This window comes from Diospyros lotus, unplaced genomic scaffold, assembly GCF_014633365.1.
Source record: "Diospyros lotus cultivar Yz01 unplaced genomic scaffold, ASM1463336v1 superscaf1, whole genome shotgun sequence".
NCBI classification, from domain to species: Eukaryota; Viridiplantae; Streptophyta; class Magnoliopsida; order Ericales; family Ebenaceae; genus Diospyros; species Diospyros lotus.
Genome location: NW_026267104.1, coordinates 2,554,603 through 2,576,774, shown reverse-complemented (window position 1 = coordinate 2,576,774; position 22,172 = coordinate 2,554,603). Strand labels below are relative to the sequence as shown.

General features: G+C 37.7%; 1 protein-coding gene across 4 annotated transcripts; it reads right to left on the bottom strand.

Annotated features, from left to right (window-relative positions):
* Positions 1–2,723: 2,723 nt before the first annotated feature.
* LOC127793172 (diacylglycerol kinase 1) lies at positions 2,724–21,672 on the bottom strand. Of its 4 annotated transcripts, none has more exons than XM_052323957.1 (8): positions 21,422–21,672; positions 18,090–19,645; positions 17,514–17,880; positions 6,556–6,632; positions 5,883–6,002; positions 5,399–5,563; positions 4,961–5,098; positions 2,724–3,687 (listed from the first exon to the last, which is right to left on the bottom strand). In XM_052323957.1, exons 2-8 carry the CDS (start codon positions 19,287–19,289, stop codon positions 3,538–3,540), a joined length of 2,217 nt encoding a protein of 738 aa, XP_052179917.1. In that variant the 5' UTR covers positions 19,290–19,645; positions 21,422–21,672; the 3' UTR covers positions 2,724–3,537. The 4 variants fall into 4 exon arrangements, 3 of the variants coding, with proteins under 3 accessions (XP_052179917.1, XP_052179918.1, XP_052179919.1); XM_052323958.1 differs by having other exon boundaries at positions 18,090–19,638; XR_008021275.1 differs by having other exon boundaries at positions 3,596–3,687; positions 5,347–5,563.
* Between the last annotated feature and the right edge of the window lie 500 nt (positions 21,673–22,172).

Sequence of the window (22,172 nt, the reverse complement as noted above, 5' to 3'; positions counted from 1 at the left end):
TAAATGTAAGCAACAAGATCATGGTAGAAAAATAGATTCAAATGCGAAGTCACTCATCGCCAGTACTGTCATTATGAATTGGGCTGGCTTTGCCAACCTTGTCATTAATGCTTTAGGCTGGCTGCATGTTATTGGTCTCTTTTTATCACCAATTATATATATATATATATATATATAGTTATAAATGAACAGCTAGCTATATTATAACATGTTATAAGTAAATTGAACACCAAATTGAGAGCACATATATAATTTATTGTTGCAGTCCAAAACCAAAAGGTTTGGGTCCAAGAATCATTCTGACTAGAAGGGCCAATTTGCCATGTATTATTAGTGGTTAATGAAAAGAGAAAGGAGACAGATTTTGTAAAGGCATGCCTTTGTGATAATAATATATGTGACCGAAAGTTAATTGTTTTAAATTCAAAAGGATACATTTGCTGCTTAATAAGCAAGTTAATTTACAAGAGTTAGAAAGAGAACTATTGCAATGTCTTTTTTTTTGTCAATAAGTTGGGCCAATATGGAGCTTCTTTGGCCAAACTAAGTTGATGGTAAAGAGCCTAATGGTAACTTACCAGTAGTCTAGCATTTTGGATTGTAGAGAAACCAATTTTTTTTAATTATTTAAGGAGAATTGGTCAAACATCAAGCTACTTACAGGTATAAAATCACAGCCCACAATACAAATGTCCACGTGTGAGGGAGTACCCGTCGAATTTGGGGACTCTCTCTCTCTCTCCTTAATGTTGCCAAACACATGAATTGTTGTAGAATTCCAAGCATTTCAAATGCTTAATTAAATAGACTTTGATAAAGGATGCTTAGGGTTGGCTCAAAATCATTAAAATATAAATTATTCCTTTCAACGCATTGTATTGCAACCAACTTTTACAAATTACATCTCAAGCATGTTATGAAGCCCTCCATTTGCTTCTTTTTTTTTTTTTTAAATTCAAACTCATAATTTTCTACTGAGGATGGGTTTAAAAATATTTATGACCTTAAATAAGAGTTATTTTGATAACTCTTAATAATATAAATATAAATAAATATTAAAAATTATATAAAATTTACTTTGCTTGCTTTTTGAGATGCTAAATCACTAATTACATTTTTATATTTAAATTTAAAAAATAAATCTTTTTCAATTGAGAATATAGACTAAAAGAAAAAATTCAAAAACATAAAAGTTAAATACAAAAAAGTAAAAAACCCACAATTAAATTTTATAAATTAAAATTCATTGATTTATTTTTATTTTTTTCTTTAATGACTAGATCAGTGTAATTTTTTTTAAAAAAAATTATAATCTAAAAAATCATTTTATTAAATTATCTTCATAAAATAAAGTCACTTCTGATTTTTTTTTTTTCATTGCATTACTACTTTACACATCACTTTTCATTGTCTAACATTAAAAAATAATTCATAAATTTAAAGTTAAAAAACTTTCTCATCTAAATAACCTTTTATTATTCATTATCTAATATTAAAAAATAATTCATAAATTTATAAAAATAAAATATTCTTATTTAAATGACACATCATTATTTATTATCTAATATTAAAAAATAATTCGTGAACTTGAAAAATTTAATCTTTTTATTTAAATGGAATAACAAAATAAACAAAGTATGAATTTAAACAAAATTCATCATAAAATAAAATTAATGAATTTACATCTCAAAAAAATAAATTTTAAATAATTAATAATTTTGGGCCCCTCTATGCATAGGCCAGGCCTGTTTCTATCATACAAAGAATATCATTACTATTAACACTTTCTTCTTAAGAAACAACATGATTCGGCCAAATCTAAATCACAATAACGGTTGTAATAACTTACAATTACAAAAATACAGATCAGTTTCCTTCCGTTTAACACGAGACACCAAACAACACTTCACAACAGAAGATGCCAACATGGTTGCGTCGAATACTATGGAACTGCCTTTGTTAAGCACTCCACCAACGGGAACCCCCCTATAGATCCAAGACCAGGCTAAAACAAAACAGGCCATGCTCAAAAAGATGAATGATTTGCTCCAAACCAAAGCCTAAACATGGAGACATCCCAGCCCAGACCCAGAGACAGCCAGGGCCAGTTCCTCCTCCAGCGGACACCCTAAGCGCCGCGCTGCGAATAAGCCCCTCCCATAAAGGGGGCAGTAGCCTTTACGACTCGTACGAGCTCCGGGCCATTACAAAGCAGCTGAAGAAAGCCATCCAGGGCTCCGATGGTCCCCCCTCGCCCTACTTGTGTTACTTGAAATCCCCCTTCTGTCGCCGTCGCTTGCACAGAATTTACAGAGAGAATGCCAAGAGTCCCAAGAGAATTTGTTCCAGAAAGTTCAGTAATGAAACTGTGGCTGGAGGGGGAGGAAGGGGTTCCAAATCAGGGTTTGTGATGCAGCTATGGAGGAAAGTGAAGGGCAGTCTATTCTGGAAGAAATAATAGAGGCAAGACGGCTAGTGAGCTTCTCTCATGTAGCTTACAGTGCCTCTTTCTGATGTTTTTTCCTCAATGACTGTTCATAAACTTTTTGACGTGTGCGCTCCTAGTTCTCGTCTTTGCTACTGGTCCTAGTAACACTTTAAAAAATGTTCGATTGGAAAAGATGTCGGTGCCCGTCTCATCATCGTGATGAGCAAATCGCAAGAACAAGGGCTTTTTTGTTCTTGTGATTTCTCTAAATCAGTTCCATGTCGCAAGATTGGAATGAGGGAACAAATATAAAGCAAATTACAGTTTTTAAGTTCAATACAGATAATAAAATAAAGAATCAATACAAAGATAAGGGAATCCACAGCCAAAGATATCGAGGACCCAAGGCACAAAAACCGGTAAAATCTCGCAACTATTATTTCAACCCCAGCAAAAGAGAAGATTATACTAGTCATGTAAAGAAGAAAACGAATTATGAAAAGCAAAAAACACATATCTGGTGGAATGATGAAGCTGCACAGAACTTTTGCTTCCTTGCGGTTGATATAAATAGAACCCCAAATGAACAAATCTTGAACCCCGCTGCGGCTTTGAGCTGTGAAGATGCAGCTTGCCAGAGCCTATGCCTTCAAGTTGGTCGTAGAATATAGGCCAAGTGATGAAACCGAGTCAACCAAATCCTTACATGATAGATATTCCTAGGCATCTGGTCTCTGTAGCTACTCAATCAAATTGGTTTGTGTAGAATGAAAAGTGGTACCCTGAATTGGAATCCACAACCATCACAAGCTATCCATTCATTTGCGCAACTAACCACCACTCTCACTCTGCTGTGCATATGAACAACCAAACAATAACATATCCTTGTCCCATTTCATTGTAAAATACCACCTACAACAATCCCAAAAGGGCCAAATAAGAAACTGCCTCGGAAGTGTTCCCTCTTGATTTGCCGCTAATTGAAGATTCATTCACTACAGGTTTGAGCTTTCAGTGATAATTTCAATCTCAGAAGACATGAACATCAAAAGGAGAGGCCAAAAGGCGTAGAAGCAGAAGCAGAAGCAGAGAGATCTCCAATGCCATTTCTAGGACAGCCTCAATGCCATTTCTTGAAGAAGAGCACGCTTCTGTGATGCGCTGATCACATGATCTGTCTCAGCATTCTCAAGCACATCAGTAATGATGGCGGCTGCATGGCCCAGTGGTTCCTCTGCTGCCCTCTTCAGCATGAAGGCCTGTGCAGATAGTAAGTTTGTTAGAGGGCATCTATATCTGAAAAGAGATTCATTCACTATCTATAGCCCACAAGGGAAAAACATTTAGTAATATGGTAATTCACTTGCCACCTGCCAATTGGGTTCAGATTACTACAATATCAGCAACAAGTACTGTCAGGGAATTGAAATGATTTTGAGTTTGTTGGAACAAATAAAGACTAAGAACTTGCTGGTTTAATGCCCAAAAGAGTAAAATATCAAGTAGAAGGTTTGTTCAAATGGCTATATAAAATCAGCCACCTGCCTTGACCAGCCCATATACCACATTGATTCAACCAAAAACAGAGCTATTTCAGCCAAGAAGTCCTATATATCTTGATTGCCAATCTGGCATTGCTCAATATATTTCATGAATGAAACATGTCCGCATATATAGATAAACATTTAGATTATCAAACCAATTCTTCCCAACTAGATGTTCAATGTTAATTTGCCCCAGACAAGGTCACTGTCATTGCTGTTCTTGTGCACGAATATATTGATGGAATTGGTAATCACAACTAACATTTCCAGTTTGCCAATATCTTTTTACCTAATTATTCATTCAGATTCCAGGAAACCATGATTTTCCACAACAAAATGACTTAATATGGACTTGAGTCCTCAATTGACATGATTTTGGAGGTGGAAGGGGAGAGGTTAAAAGGTGTTCAAATCCTAATAGTGGTTGTAGCTACCTTTTACAAGCACCATGACAGCAGGAACAGCAACAATCACAGGCCTTAATCCCACTAGGCCAGTTTTATGAATTCTAGACCTCCAACATATCTATCCATGGTCATATCCTCTCTAACAAAATAGTAAACTGAATTTAACCAACAGACAAAAGACTTCACTGCAGAAAGAAGGTTTTGAATTACATCTGATAAAAGACTTGACTGCAGAAGGAAGGTTTTGAATATCATCCGATAATGATTCTGTTGAATATTTTATTTATTGTATAGTTAACCCAGCTCATTAGCTGATTTATAGGCTAATTTATTGTCCGATACATAGCCGATTTGATAGACTGATTTATAGGCTGTATTTCAGGCATAATTCTTTCCCTAATTTTCTGCTGTAAATATGTTCCACATTACTACAAATATTGATCAAAACTGAGACTCTTGCTCTCAGGCATTCAACCAATTCAATCTTCTCATAAATTCCATTACTGATTCATGTGCTGTATCGCATGTTCACACTCACATGGGGGCAAGAGAGAGAGAGAAGAGAGAGAGAGAGAGAGAACCTGTCCATGATGAGAGAGAGCCAGTGTACATGGTTGCTGAAGCCAAGGCTCTCCATCTATTTGAACAGGGAACGCAGCAAGAAGCCGAATCTTAATTGACTGCCCTTGGGCAAGTCGTCGAGCCCGAGAAAGCCCAATCTATTGAGCAAGTACAAGGAATAATCAGATGAAAGTCCTTGACAAGTCAACCAACATATGCTTCTGAGCAGAGACAAGTAACTAATATCTTCATGTACATCAAATTTCCATTAAGTGTATTTTAAAGTTAGGTCATTCACAGCAGAAGAGAAATCTCTTTCTAAGTTCCTAGTCAGGAAATTTTTACATAAGGATGAGCAATAAATAACAATATGAACAATTACGGCACCATGGATAAAAGTTCTTACAATAACATATAGATATGTACACAGGAAACCTCTGCTGGGGATATGGCTCTACCTGAAGCTTTCCAAGGTGCCATGTCCCTGATATGCTCACAACCTCCAATATCTTATCATGCATAGACTGTGGATCAAAATTATCATTAGTTTCATCCTCATTTTGCCACAGATCTACACCACCCATATAGCTTCCAATATTAGCAACAAGAACACCTTCTGCATCCTGTTAGTTTAAGACCAATATTTCATGTCCAAAGAAAATATATAGAAGTCAACAACATGAATCCTAATTTTGGACTCAAAACTTAAAAAAATGCATAAATACAGAAAAAAAGAACAAATTTGTTAGCCAAATAAAAGACACAACAATAGCAAATTAGAATATGTTAAAATTCAAAGTCTGGTATTTATAAATGAAATCCTGAATTCTTGACAAGCCAATTCAATTTGACAGGAAGACCGTAAAAAATCTGTACTCAGTTTCTGAAACTGTTAGGAGGCTATTAGCACAATGCACAGTTTTGAGCAGCTTGCAAACCTACCTCAGGGACTTCTATATCAACACCATCCACCTCCACCCTAATTTGCCAAGGAAAATCTTCAAATGTCCTGTCCATTATGCTCCTAGCACCCTCTCTTGCATAAAGAACTTTATTCATAAACTGCAGTCAAATCAGTAGTAAAAATTAGCTTAAACAAAATAATAAAGTCTAATAACCACCTTGAAATAGACAAATAATTTTTTTTTCACTGAAAAATATGTGTGCTCCAAGACTAGGCTGAAGCTTTGTTTACCATTTAAGTTCTAAGAGCAAAGCACATAAAAGTTTACATAAAAAGCAGAACTTGGAAAAGCTTTGCTTATTTTGCTATTTTTCTTTTCAAATTAAGCATACCAAGCCCACATTAACAATTGAAAACATCTGCAATAAATTTATGAAAATTATAATTTGTGAAGACCTTTTTCTTCTCTTTATAAAAAATAAATTGGGAGTAGAGAGCACGTCAAATTTATCGAAAGCTAACTTTCAGCCAAGACAATATGATAAAATTGCACAAGTAGTTTTCCTCAGCAAAAGCTGAGAAAAAGAAAGAAAAGTATCCTTGAGCAATTATTCTTGTTTTCAAGTAACCAGAGTGAAACTTACACAGAATCACCAGTATATTCCTAAGCAGTAAAGCTCAGAATCCATTCTTTAGAAAATTTACACTTACCTGGTTATAGAACTTTTCTGGGTTCTCCTCCCGTAGATTATGGATATCCAGAGCAACCTTTGCATCACAACCAACCCCTGTGAAAATGTTATGTATTTGTCACCACAGTGCAGAAGAATTCATGATAAATCAATTGCCTCCCAGCAAAAATGAGTAATGATGGATTTAATCAGAAAACCTTGCATGCATTTGGAACCAGAAGAAAAGAAATCTAATGACAACTGGTAAAAGTTGCACAATTCTATAATCCAAGATGCAACATTTGGAACCATGCATTCTCAAGCTTTAGATGAAAGCTCCCAGTGGCTCATATTATGGGTCCATTAATATAAATTGGTTTCATGATGGGACTAATTATGAATTATAAGGGCATTAAATCAAAATCAAGTTTTTACTCAAAGATCCTATTGGGGAATAGAAGTCCTTGTTGTATGAGTTTTCAAAGCGGTAAGCTTAGTTCTTATTCAACAAGTGAAGATAAGTGTTTAGAAACATTCAACAAAGCATTTGATATGTTTAAATAACTGGATGCACTGGCATCAAATTGACCTGCACGCACAAGTCCTTATACAGTAAAATGAATCCAGAAGTTATCCAAACCAATAATTTTAGGGCTATGTCTTGATGGCTTGAGGCATAGGTTCATCTTGGCAAGTCACCTTAATGGGAATTTAGATGCTGCTTAACTAGAAGTTCTTGCATTGATCTTTGATCTTTTGAAGAATGAATATGAAGATCTAATTAAATCTACAAATAGTCCAAATTCATCCAAGTTGGGTTCATCGTTATCCCTGGAAAAAACTAAATCCTAGGAAGAATTGATAATTGTCATATACTAGGAGTAGTGACTCTAAAACCCAGAGGGAGAGGATCGTGATTATAATAATTTTGCATCTGTAAGATAGAAATACTGATAATTGGCTCAATCCATATCTAGTTTCCATCCCCCCTGATGTAAAACAAGAGTCTAGAATAAAATTTACCAAGTGCAGAGAGAATCCTGAAAGAAAAAAGATAAAATAGATCTGAAACACTGCCAAAAGTGACTGGTTCTTCAGCCAAACAGGGGCTGGCATCTGGTTAAACATCAGGAATGAAGACGACAATTCTTCCAATAGTGAACTACCGAAAAAATTAACCTTAGTAACATTACAACTGTTTAAATAGTCCTCCTAATTAACCCACAAGGATTGGGGTCTAGTTTTCCTAATTCTGTTGGGCTAGACACCTTCTACTACTCCCAGGCCCATAAGAAAAACATGGGCTTTAAAATACTACCCTAAAAACCATAACAACATAGTCTAAACCAGACAAAAAATAACATGACCAGAAAGCAGCGAGAATAATAATAAAATATGCAAAACAACAAAAAAATACCCTGCTAATAATAATTTTTTTATTGCTCCAGCATCAACTCCCTTGGGGTGAAGAGAAACCCAGTGTGACGACCTAGGGTTGGGCTAGGGTTTAGAAAGGGAATTGAGAAGAATTCAAGAGAGAGAGAGCAGAATTGGAGAGAGAGACTGAGCAGAAATAGGGAGAGCGGAGGAAAACAAGGGAGAATGAGAGAGAATGTAAGAGAGATCTGAATTCAATATATCATTTCAACATACCTTCTCTACATACTATAGCCTATTTATAGGCTGTTTAACTGAAAGTAGATTCTAGAAACAGCACCCATGTGCACTTCAACAGAATTAAAAATATCTCCCAACAAACAAGTGCAACTAATTACAGTATTGCCACTCTAATTTCCATTGGGTCGTGACACCCAGCTCTGCCGAGAAAATGTGGATATATTGGTCATAAGTGGTAGGATCAATCCTCTTCAATTCCTCTTCTGAAATCCAAGTGCTTTCAGTTGGAAACTTCCCTAACCACTTGGTAAGAAATCTGCGGTATTGATTCCCCCTTCTAGACTGTGCCTCTTTCATGTCAATAACTTCCCCAATCACCTCTCTTGGCTTCTTTGATAATTGCTTAGTCCAATCCTTATTAGTTAGTGGCCCTATGTCATCATCAAAGCCACGAAATTCGAATGTATCAGCAACATCAAAAGTAGGACTAATCTAAAGATCATCTGGCAGTTCCACAGCATAAGCATTGGAGGTTATTTTCTTCAAAATTTTGCATGGACCAATTTTTCTTGACGACAGTTTACGTTAGGCTCCTCTTGGAAACCTCTCCTTTCTAAGGTGTACCAACACTTGGTCACCATAAGGAACAAGAGATCCAGGACATGTTGACATTTATGCCCATAGGCAGCCTCAAAAGGAGTCTTCTTGGTTGTGCAATTGACAGAGTTATTAAAGGCAAATTCAGCTTGAGGCGGAATCATGTCCCATTGTCATGACCCCAAGGGCATTAGTAGTTGTTCTTTTATTTGTATTTTCCCTTGGTTGTACCTCAGGTTGTGTAATGTGTACTTCAGTTTGTTAGTTTGTTAATAACTGCATGGATGTAACAGCCTATAAATAGGCTGTAGAATAGAGAATAAGCAGCTAACGAATGAATGAATGAATTTAATTCTGTTTTTTCTCTCAATTCCTCCCTCCCTTTCTATTTTTTCTAAACCCTACCCCCTTTCTTCTGATTTTCACCCTCTTTCTGTTTTGTTTTCCCCCTCCTTTTGTTCTCTCTTCGTCAATTTCCTCCAAATCCCATTCCAAACCCTAGGAAAACCTAGAGTTGTGACATTTAGTACCAGAGCCAATTATTCCTCGGCTGTAAATCTGATCGTTTCTCTAGAAGTTGTAATTGAGCTGGGTGATTTTTGGGTTGTTAAATTCCGTCGCCGATCCAACAAAGCATAGTTCGGCGAATTTTGGCGGTGATTCTTGCGATGTATATTAGCTACAACAGAGCTAAATGAAGAAGAATCGATACTTGACAATTGGTCTCGGGGGCGATCATAGGCGACTTTTGGCAAAAGTTCTAGCAATTCTTGTTCGACGTTTGAAGGTGAAGCAGGCTAGGGAGTTCCTTCAATCAATTCTTGGTGGACTTGAAGGCGGAGCAACAACTCTTGGTTCAACTGATAGAGATCGATCCAAGACCGATTGGGTCATAGGGGTTTCGACAACTCCTACCTGTTGTTAATTTCTACCAGGTCTCGGCAAATCCCAAGATTACAACAGGAAGAGGTCCCAGCAAGCAGTATCAAATTGAGGCAGGGTTAACAGCTGATTCTTGCCTATTACATCACGACCCAAGTTGCGGTTCGAAGTTGAGAAGCTAGAGTCAGGCGATTTACAAGCCGCTAATTTCTCAATTCTCCCTCTTTCTTTCTTTTCCTACCCCAATTTTTGTTCTTGTTCTTGAAATTTTTCTTTAATTTCCCAAGTTGTACAAATCTCTTCTTTTCTATTTTAGAAGGTCTTGCATTGTGAGATTTATGATATAGGCGATCACAAGAGATTGTTGTTCACTATCGGTCATTGTAAGAAGATTAGAAAAGATTCTTAAGGAAGTAAAATGGCAGAAGGCACAAGAATGAAACAGCTTGAGTCAAGGATAGAGGCATTGGAAACAAGGATGATTCGAACTCAAGAGGCCGTGAACCGCGGCAGGGAGGACATCTCAACCATAAGGGAGAGCGTGCGAGGGGATCTTGCTGCATCTCGAGAGAGCATGCAGAGGGAATTGGAGAGGCATCGAGAGATGATGGATCAATTTAGCCAAAACATAGATAGCATGTTCAACATGTTGTAGACATTATTGCCTCAAATCCGTTTATCAACAAATTTCCCACCAAGAACCGTTTCCGATCCAGTCTTGCCTAGTGATGGAATTCTCCCTTGAGCTTCCGGATCAAAATATAGACCAAGATTTGTTTCTAATCCAATTTTGCTTGGCGATGGCAATCCCCCAAGAGTTTTAGGAGTACAACACGCTAAGGAGCTCTCGATCTTAGGCCCAGCCATTTCGGTAAGAGGCAATTCTCAAAACTCTACTTACACTTCCACACCAAGACTAGAAATACCAATTTTCAACATATTGAAACCAACGCGATGGATTTGTAGATGTGACAGATTTTTCCAATTTTACAATGTAGCAGAAAGATAGAAAATTAATTTGGCAGCAGCCTATCTTAATGATATGGCTAATTCATGGTATCAAGGTTGGCTTCAAACAAGGAGATTTGAGGTCAGTTGGGCTGAATTTGCGGAAGACCTATGTGAACATTTTGGGGAGAATTCTATGACGGATGTGATTAAAGAATTTAATAAGTTGAGATAGGAAGAATCATTGATTGACTATCAAATTTGATTTGAGGAGTTAAGGTCCTTGATGTGGAGTTCACAGCCAGTACTAACGGAGCACTATTTTGTGTCCAACTTCATTAGTGGCCCTAAGGATGAGTTGAGGCCAATGGTCAAGATGATGTAGCCTGTGACAGTGAAGCAGGTTGCTGACAAGGCAAAGTTACACGAGCTTACATTGGAAGCGATTTTCCATAAGAACATGATTGCAACGGTAACTCAACCTTTGTTCTATCAACCATTGGAGGGGAATCAAGAACACGATTGCAACGGTAACTCAACCTTTGTTCTATCAATCATTGGAGGGGAATCAAGTAAATGTGAATTCTAAGATTTACCCCAAGCCCTGATGCAGCCAAATCATCTACTATGGAGCAGAGAAGGAAATTAAGATTATGTTACAAGTGTGGAGATAAATTCAGTCCCGACCACTAATGCCAAAGACATTTGTTGAACATGAAAGGAGTAGAGAACGAAAATGAAGGAGAAAAACTGACAGGAATTGGGTGATGACGAAGGCACAGTTGTAATAAGTTTATTGGGGGCAAGAAACCTCTCAAGAAGGGGTGAATTGTCAAGGGCATTAGTAGTAATTTAGTAATTGTTCTTTGGTTTGTATTTTCCCTTAGCTGTACTTTAGGTTGTGTAGTGTGTACTTCAGTTTGTTAGTTTGTTAATAACTTCATGAATGTAACAGCCTATAAATAGGCTGTAGAATAGAGAATAAACAGCTAAGGAATGAATGAATGAATTCAATTCTGTTTTCCCTCTCAATTCCTCTCTCCCTCTCTGTTTCATCTGAACCCTACCCCCCCCCCCCCCTTTCTTCTGATTTTCTCCCACTTTCTGTTTTGTTTTCCCCCCTCCATTCTGTTCTCTCTTCCTCAATTTCCTCCAAACCCTAGGAAAACCTAGGGCCGTGACACCCATGTCTTCATATAATCTCCGAGAAGGCAACGCAACAAATTTCCAAGACTTTGGTTAGTCACTTCGGTTTATCCATCTGTTTGTGTATGACAAGTGCTGGAATACTGCAACTGTGTCCCCATTTTCCTCCACAAAGTAGCCAAAAATGCCCCAAGAACCTTGCATCTCTATCTAACACAATTGAACTAGGAATTCCATGCAAGCACACCACTTCTTTGAAAAATAAATCAGCCACATGAGATGCATCAGCAGTCCTAGAACACGGAATAAAGTGTGCCATTTTAGAAAAACGGCCAACCACAACTAGCATAGAATCATACCCCTTAATTGTCTTTGGAAGTCCAAGCACAAAATCCATGCTAAGATGAATCCAATGAGAGGAAAAAACTGGTAATGGAGTATATAATCCAGTGTTTTGTGAATTCTCTTTAGAATATTAGCTGACCCTGCATTGTCTCACTAACCTTTCAACATCACGACTCATTCTTGGCCAATAATAACGTTCTACTACCATAGCCAAAGTCTTGTCACTCCCAAAATGCCCTTCTAAACCACCAGCATGCAGCTCCCTTATAATTTGCTCTCTAAAAGACACTTTGGGTATACACAATTGGTTCCCGCAAAACAAGAATCCATCATGCATAAGAAACGGGTGAAAACTACTTGTTACAATTGAGCTTTGTAAGTCTCTAATTATATGGCTAAAAAATGGATCACTCATGTATTGACACCTCAGTTCTTCAAAGCCAATAACTTGAGGATGTAAAGCTGTTACCAAGAAAGATCCTCAACTAAGTACATCTGCCACTTTATTTGATGCACCAGATTTGTACTTGACAGTGACAGTAAACTATTGAAGGAATGAACTCCATGGTGCATGTCTTGGGATCAATTTCTTTTGATAATTGAGGTGCCGAAGAGCCTCATGATCTGTATGGACAACAAAATCTTGATGCAACAAATAGTGTAGCCAATAGTGTAGAGCACGTAACAAGACATAGTGCTCTAGGTCATAGGTTGAATAGCGTTGTCTAGATTCAATGAGATTCTTGCTGGAAAAAGCCGCTGGCCTGTTTTCTTGACTGAGAGCGGTCCCTATCCACATGGGATGCATCACACTCAACAACGAACAACTTGTTAAAATTTGGTTGAACTAGGACAGGAGCTTGGGTCATGGCTATTTTGATTTGATTAAAGGCCTTTTGCTTCCATTGTCCGCAAAAACTCTGTTCGTTTGAGGCAGTCTGTTATAGGACCCATAATTGAACTGAAATTACGAATGAATCGTTGATAAAAAGATGCCAACCCATGAAAGCTACAAACTTCCCCAATTGACCGAGGTGAAGGCCAATCAGTTATAGCTTTTATTTTGGCTGGATCAGGTTTCAAACCTTCAGCTGAAACAATGAAGCCCAAAAAAACCACATTGTCAGGCAAAAAGGAACACTTTCCAAGTTAACATAGAGTTTCTCTCTATGAAGAACTTCCATGACTTGTCTTAGATGGCTCAAATGCTCAGTTTTGTCACGGCTGAAAATAAGTATATCATTGAAATAAACAACAACAAATGAATTAAGAAAAGGTCTTAATATCTCTATCATCACTCTCATGAAAGTACTGGGTGCATTAGAAAGACCACAAGGCATGACCCGCCATTCAAATAATCAATTTGATGTCTTAAATGCTGTCTTCCACTCATTCCCACTATGAATCAAGACTTGATGGTACCCACTCCTCAAATCCAACTTTGAAAAAACAATTGATCCCATTGGAACATCCAACATCTCTTCAAACTTTGGAATGGGGAACCTGTATGTCGCAGTAATTTTGCTAATTGCACAGCTATCCATGCACATCCTCTATGAACCATCTTTCTTTGGTTTTAGTAGCACCGAGACAGCACAAGGACTTGTTTCTCTCTACAGTCCCTTTGCAATCAAGTCTTCTACTTGGTGCCTTATCTCAGCCCTTTGTTGTGGTGGCATACGGCAGGCTGCCTAACTTGGTAATGATGATCCTGGAATCAGGTCAATAGCATGTTGTACATCTTGCATTGGGGGTAACCTTCTAGGCAACTCTTTGCTAACAAGCACTTGAAAATCAGCCAAAAGCTTCTTGATTTCAGGGGATAGTGGAGGTACTTCTTCTCTTTTGCTCTCAGAAATTCTATCAACCAGTACTAGAACCACCCCACACTCTTTGCTCTCCCTTTCAAATCTTCCAGCCTTGAGAAAAGAATTAACCTTGTTGTCAATAGGTTTCTGACTAGCTAGTTCCTCCTTTAAAGGATATAGTGCAAATGTCTTTCCATCCTTTTGGAAAGTGTAAGTATTAGGTATAGACTTGTAGTAAGATGATTTATATTTTGATCATATAGCCACGACCTTTCCAATAGAATGTGAGAGACATTCATAGATACTGTGTCTCACCAAACTTCATCTTTGTAGTCATTACCAATTCTGAGCTACACCAAGCACCTTGAAGTTAACAGGTATTTACACTCCCTTTCTGAACCCAAGCAACCTTGTAAGGATGGGGATGCTTCTCTATTGGCAACTTCAGTTTTCCCACTGCTTCTTTGGATATGTTCTCACTGTGCCATTATCAACAATAACATTACACACCTTTCCCCCACAAGTAACTCTAGTGCAAAATATACTGTGCCGCCTCCAATCTTCAGCCTCCTCAACCTTAGGTGTTGTCATCACACACCTTACCACCAAGCTCTCACCTGTGGTCAATTCCTTCATATATTCACCATGAGAAACAGCAAATGGAAGAGCTACTGCCACTGCCTCCAAAATTGCTAATTCTTGCTGAATGGCCCTTTCAATTCTCCAAATGGTCTTGAAGGTAGCTTTATTGTTAAAAGAAGCTTGATGACTGCTTTGTGGTGCTGACTGAGTACCTTTTCCACCCCTAGCAGCAGGAGGATAATTGGAATTAACTCCAATATTCATGCGACTTTATATGGGACGCCTTAGTCCAAATCAAGCCACCCTCTCTTCTGCCTCAAGAGCAAATTGGTACACCTCCTCAAGGTTTGTCACAAGCACAACATTCACACCAATTCCATCTTGAATAGAAGAATTCAATCCAGATAAATACCGGGCAGATTGCTGCTCATCAGTCACACCTCAACCCAACCCATATTGACAAGTTGTAGAACTTTGTTGTGTACTCCTCCACACTAAGCTCTGACTGCATTAGCCCATGAAACTTCTTGTACAGGTTTGTCATATAATTAGCTAGAAGAAATTGTCTCCTTAGTTTTGTTTTCATCATCTCCCAAGTTCAAATTTTGGTCTTTCCTTACCTTTCACACTGTTCCTCCAACCTCTACCACCAATGAAGGGTAATTCCCTTCAGTTTCAGCTTCACAAACAAAACCTTCCTCTCATCAGCCATAGGCTTCCATTCAAAATAAGTCTCCAAAGTGGATTTCCAATCAAGGAAATCTTCAGCGTGCATCTTACCATAAAAATCTGAAATTTCAACACAAATACCAAAATTCAGATCTAGCGCTTTTGGTAACTGTTCCTCTAATCCACTATGACCAGGCTTATCACAAATCATGGGATTATGGAAGGGATTAACATGGAAGGGGTTAACATGCTAATCATCATCCCCAATATCTTCGCCTAGGGTTTCACATCACCTTCTGGTGCCTCTCCTCGAATTTCTAACAGTTCTCTACACAGGTCACACACCTCTTGCATGAGTTTCTCCATCATCCTTTGCATCTCGGCCATCTCCTGTGCTTAGGTAAGTCTAGGAACTCTTGATCTTCACGCTGCCATGAGTGGGACAGATCAAGGTTGGGCTTTGTTAGTAACTGATGTAGAATAAGGAGTCTAGAATAAAATTTACCAAGTGCAGAGAGAGAATCCTGAGAGAAGAAAGATGAAATTGACCTGAAACACAGCCTAAGGTGACCGGTTCTTCAGCCAAACAGGGGTCAACATCTGGTTAAACATCTGGGAACGAAGAAGACAATTCTTCCAATAGTAAACTGCCAAAAAAATTAACCCTGGGGTAGCGTTACAACTGTTTAAATAGTCCTCCTAATTAACCCACAAGGACTAGAGTTTAGTTTTCCTAATTCTGTTGGGCTAGACACCTTCAACTACCACTAGGCCCATAAGGAAAACATGGGCTTTAAAATAGACCCTGAAAACCACAACAACATAGTCTGAACCCAAATAAAAATAACATGACTAGAAAGCTGTGAAAGTAATAATAATAAAATGTGGAATGACAAAAAAAACACTGCTAATACTAATTTTTTTTATTGCTCCTGCATCACCACTGTCTTTTCCATACACCCACAAATCTCAAGTGCTCTAAACATTAGCAATTTGTATTAAGTAATTTCACATTACATCCCATAAGGAACATGATTAGAGATCTGTAAATGTTTTTTCTGTTTCTGAATCTTATATAGCAATCCATCCTATAGCAGAGAACATGGTTTTTTAGAGATGTGAAGCTATCTTAGATTTTGTAATGCAAATGTAATGCTTATAAACAATATCCTCTTCTCTTTAGTTTAAAGCATTTAAGAGCCCTTAACAAGAGAACCAAATATGAAGAACCTTCTATTTATCAGAGCCTAAGCCATTAATTATCCAAGTATACAACACAGCATACCAAAAAATCTGGAAGCTTTGACACTTCCACTTCAGGTGTTGTGCCCATGTCACACTAAATATTTAGTCCAACAAGTTGTGTGTTAGCTGTCAGCTACCTACACAACCCTCCACCTGTATCCAGGCTTGGGAAGAACACCTTCAACATTAGCAGGTTGAGGAGATTACTCAATTGACCCTAATTACAACTCCAGAGAGTAGTTACATTTTTTTGTGTATGTCGAATGATATATATAATATATGGGCACCTTTATGATGGATTAACATTATTTCTTCAATATTTTGTATATTATCATTGGAAAATACCTTCACATTACATTTGTGGTACTTTTTCAATATTTTTAGTTCCTTTTATTATTACATTCATGAACATCACTAATGAAAATTATTAAATATATATTTTCGTATCCCTACCAGATCTGTATAATTTTACCATATTGCCATATCCTGTGTTTCCACATCCATGTCTGTACCAATGCTTCCTAGCCCCCAAAGCACGCAAAGTCACTATACCTGATCAAAACTTTCTTTTGGTCCAAAGACCTAGAATTTTATAACATGTTAGCAACCCCAAGAAAAAACTCATTTTCCCACTTCTAGCCTCTAAAATCAGTTAAGAGGCAATCGTAACAAAGCTTCAAGTTACTGCCATACCTCTTTTATGGGCTCACTACTTGTTGCAGCAGTCCTCAGCTGACCCAACACTAGCCAAACATGGCACTGGCAATTGCCAAATCAATTGGTCACTATCTAGTGAACAAACAAGGAACATCCAATACATACATAAATAAGGTTAAGGTTGCAACTAAAAAGGCAGCCCAACAATATAAACATGTCTAAAAACATGTTTATGATGAACATGCAATTACAGAAAATATTTCTGGATTTATCATCTCAACTGGCATGCATGTTGACTTCAAAGAAGAAGAGCCAAGTTAAATTGTAATTAATTCAGATAAGGCCAATTATGGTCAAGCAGATTGAATATGTGACATACAAATCCAGATATTCATTTTGGTTGCCATCAACTCTAAAACAAGTAAAACCAGTTCCAAGAGTTGGCAGACACTTCATACCCTTTGTATTACTTAAGCAGTTCAAAAATATTGCATGGATTTACCTAGATAATTGTTCATGAATTTTGCGGGTTGAAGTTGCTTTGCCTCCTGGTCTAAGATTGTTATCTTCCAACGATCAAGAATAGTTACTGCAGCATGTTCTATGTGGTGCAACACCGTGCAAAGGCCCCCTTGTCTCTCCACTGAACCCAAACCACCTCCCCACGACAAAACTCGGGCCAAATCATTTCCTGTTCCGGCAGGAAGAATTGCAACCGGAGGAGGAGAAACAAAATTTTGTTTGTCTATGGCATTCAGAACCCAGCCAACAGTACCATCTCCTCCACATACAAGAATTCTGAAGTGGAGCACCCTTTTAAATAAATACAGACCTGCCTCTGGTCCTTGTGTAGCACTCAACTCGAAAACCTATATGAGCATAATTAAAGATCAAGCTTTTTAAAACTTCAAAATGAGGGTCAAGCCCCTTTAGAAATTTCAACACAATTCCCATTTTTCACTGTTATCACTTCCAGATTCTTAACAAATGATTGATTATGAAGGAATATGTGTTTTAATAAATCACTTAGAGATAGGGGAGGGCTGAGAGAATGCTTATGTCTAGTTAAGCATCTTACCTGAACAGGATTCAAGAGCATGTTTAAACGTATCCTCAGTGAATCTCCACGTTGAGCCCCACTCTTTTTGTTAATGAAAACTAACAAGGGTCTTGCCTCTGGTGGCAAATCAGTCAACTCGTATCTCTGTTTCAACCCTGCAATCTGGGACTCATCTTTTTGACCGATTGATGAGCTTCTTTTAAGACTACGTTTTGAATCCAATTTTTTAACAGTATCACCATCTGGTTGCCGATCCCCATTGTCAATACTTGTGTTGCTTTTGCTGCTATCCCCCTTTCTCTGAGAACCATTAATTATTTGATGGGTATCAGCTGTACTTTCTGTGGATATGTCACCAAAGTTACTGCTATCACCTGTGTCAAACGAGGCTTCAGCTCCCTGCTTCTGCTTCTGCTTCTGCTTCTTGCTTTGACTCCTAATAGTAGCACGCATAGAAGATGCAATCTCATTAGCTCCATGAGTGATGGAACTCAAAAGTCCACCGGAGGAAGAATAGGGCAACTCCTTAACAAAACGCGGTGATAAAATAAGCCTCCTGAATGTGCCCAAATCACAAATATCACCTGTTTCATTGGACAAACTGCCATGGCAGTCAACATGTACGAGCCGTTGGCACCACAAGCAACACCATATGGGGGATCCTCGAAGGAAAGAACCACTGCATGACTCTTCACAATAGGTGCAGAAAGAAGTTTCATCAGATTGATCTGTTACCTCAGTCCATCGGACTGCCCATTGGTGTATCACATGGTCATAACCAACCATAGACACACACTTGCAATCCTTGTGTGCATTCGAGGAGCAGCTCCGGTGAGCTGCCACTCCACATATGCTACAGCAATGTATGAAAGTGTCTGAGGCCACCACTGGTCCAAGAGATTGAGAAGGGGACACTGATTTTAAGCACACGCAGCAATTTAAACTTTTCCCTCGAGAAACAGATTCCAATATCCATGTATGAGGAGCACCAGGAACCTTGTTCCTTGCCTTTGGGTTTTTCTTTGATCTGGCTATAGCTTTCATCCAACTCAAGTTGATATTTCTTCTCCATTGGAAGGCAGTGTAGGCTATGGTCAAGATCCCAATTAAGCCAGCCAAAAGGCAAGAAATGATGAAGACACGAGATTCTGCCATGTCAGATTGGTTCTTGCTGAACCAACTTGGAAGTAGAAACTCAGTTTCTCTGTACTCATCCATTCTTTAAAACCAAAGTTATTCTACTCTACATGCAAAAATGGAACCGACTGCATGTTGACAAAACAGTAATTCTGACTCCATCAAAACAGAAATCTACGAAACTCTCTACCATGTTCCCATTGTTCAACAACGGTAGTGAAAGAAAAAATCATAGTATTTTCCTTTATTGAACTACAACGCCACTTCAAGGAGTTGGCTAAAACAGGGACCATCCCATCTTCACAGAAGAAACAAGAAACATAAGTTCACGAAACCATCCTCCTCTAATTCTCTGAAGACCCAATCATCAGACTCAAAGCAGGTAACAACTCCCAAATCAGGAAAGAACTTAGCAGAAAGGTAAAAATAACTATAACCTGCAAAAAGTAAGAGTTATGTCCAGAAGGATAATGCAATTATTTGGTGTAATATCATCCATTGTGACTGCACAACAGAGAAGATGCCAAAAATACAAAAAAGTAACTTGATGAAGAAAATATGGCAGGTTTCCCTAATTGGTATCAATATCACAGAAAAGAGCATATATCTAGCCAAATTTTTTGTAATGCACGGAAGCAATACAAAGTTTTAGTGTAATCAAACAAGGTATAAGATTTTCTCTAGATTTCAAAATTTATTTTGCCACCCATCAAAAACCCTATAGAAAAGGTAGTCAGCTTATCACTTTATAGTTAAAACTTCAAAATATGTAATTCCTCATGTGTTCATCATTCTAACTCCAATAAAGAAGATTTCAAACATAACAAAAACAAAACAAGCCTTAATCACACCATGTGGGGCTAGCTACATGAATTATAGTTTGCTAGTCATTTCTATCTATGGTCTTATCTTTACAAGGAAGATTTCAAATATTTAAGATAAACTCACAAATTGCGGAAGGTAATTGATTATATTATAAAATTTAACATCTTGAAACAAAAGGTGAATTGATTAATTAGCAAAAAAGAATATATTGGCAAAAAATAAATTAATAGCTATGTGATGAACCGAATATTATTTACAGGTAAATAGAAATTTGGGGGAGAAAACTCTCTCTTTCTCTTGTATACAGAGAACATCTAAAGAATAATTACTCACATCTTGTGAAAGGTATAGGATTATATTACAAAATTATAACATCTTGAAACAAAAGGAGAACTGATAATTTATCGAAAAGAAAGTTAATATATTGGGAAAAGATGAATTAAAAGGAATCCCTAGTACACTTTGTGAAGGTTGGGAGAGGAAAAAACAAAAGCTAATTACAAATTTTTAGTATTTATCATCCATGAATTTTTGTTGGATGCTCTCAACAATCACAACTTTTTCCATCTATATAATGTCTTCTTTGAAAGTTTCTCCATTTAAAGTTTTAATAAAGCAATATGAATTAGTATATGGTTCCTAAGGTACTTGAAAAGTTAAGAGGTCTTGCAACAGGTCTAATGAAATGAGCAGTTCAGAAAGGGCAAATTCAAGTAATAGAATCAATAAAAAAAAAGCAAAGGGAAAATCCAGCTTAATATCACCTCATGTAAATCAAAAGAGTAAGTGAAAATTATTAATAACTGGATAGTCACGATTAGGAACTGGCACTGGACATCCATAAATTTACATCTCCTCATCCAGTGAGCACTATATATTAAATCTAAACTGCAGGCAGTTTCCAAAACTTTGTGCGTGGCCCATCCTTTCCCCCTTGAAATCTAAATGAATACTTCTCCCACTGAGCACCATGAGATGTATAAGAACCTATAATTCCTCTGTTTATCTCTATTAAGGTTAAGTTCGTATCCTGAGGAAAGTTCAGTATTGAATTGGAATAGGAATAAATTATTGGGAGATTAAACACAAATTAATACAACTACAGGTTCACTCAAACCGCAAACTAAACCATAATAAGAAGTTTTCCTAAAAGAAAAGGCGGAAAATGTCTCCAAAAGTTTAAAAAAGTTTCCATCAAAATAACGCGTCCATCAGATCATGACAAGTATTTTACTTACGTCACATTCAACATCCTCAGGCAACGGTTCGATTATGCACAACAAAATCTCAATTCAAAGGCCACTCGGCAGGCTTCAGTCGAAACCGCATTGATTTCTTATCAAAGTGTGATCAAGACAAGCAAAAAAGGACGATCAAACAGCACTTACTCTTGCAGTTACGCGAGGAGCCAGAGAGCGAGGGCCATCGAAGAGATCGAGCGAACCCTAAGCAGAGAGAGAGAGAGAGAGAGAGAGAGGGCGGTGTCGAGCGTGGAAAATCGAAGCAAAGTAGAGAGGACTCGAAGAAGAAATCAATCTACTTCTCTTTATACGGAATCCGGAAGCGAATGCTCTTCTTTCAGCAGTTTCCAAATTAATTTATCGGCTTCCTCTTTCTTCTTCTTTTTTTTTTTTTTTTTTTTTTCACTCTGTTTTTTTTGAAGAGTAATGCTACTCGACCACTTTTAATGTCACCAAATAGACAATCACAAATTTACACACTGTTGCAATTATGAATATGCCTCAATTCATCATTTTCTTATTTTCATAAAAATAATTTTTTTTGACTTGATGATGGAGTCTCTTGTTCCCAATAAGTGAATCGCTCACCTCAGGCGCCCCCCACATCCGGCCCGACAGAATGTGAGGGGGTTAATCATGGTGATTCAGCCGGACACAAATGACTAGATCAATGCTCACTGCGCATAAAGAACCCCACTCATTTTGAGAGATTGCTTCTACACTATCACTGCGCAAGATTCGAGCCTTGGTCCTTATTCCAAACTTCCCCCTTAGAGGCACTTTGTGCTCTCATCTATGACCATTGAATCTCTGGAGTCTCTTAGACGTAGTCTCCATTGAGCTCGATCTATAAAGACCTAAATTTTCTACTTTTATCAAGATATATGTATATATGTAA

Coding starts and splice junctions, on each gene's coding strand:
- LOC127793172 (XM_052323957.1), bottom strand. CDS start 19,289: ATGGATGAGTACAGAGAAACTGAGTTTCTACTTCCAAGTTGGTTCAGC. Junction 6,003..6,555: donor CAGAAAAGTTCTATAACCAG/GTAAGTGTAAAT, acceptor ATTTGACTGCAG/TTTATGAATAAAGTTCTTTA. Junction 5,099..5,398: donor GGCACCTTGGAAAGCTTCAG/GTAGAGCCATAT, acceptor CTTGCTCAATAG/ATTGGGCTTTCTCGGGCTCG.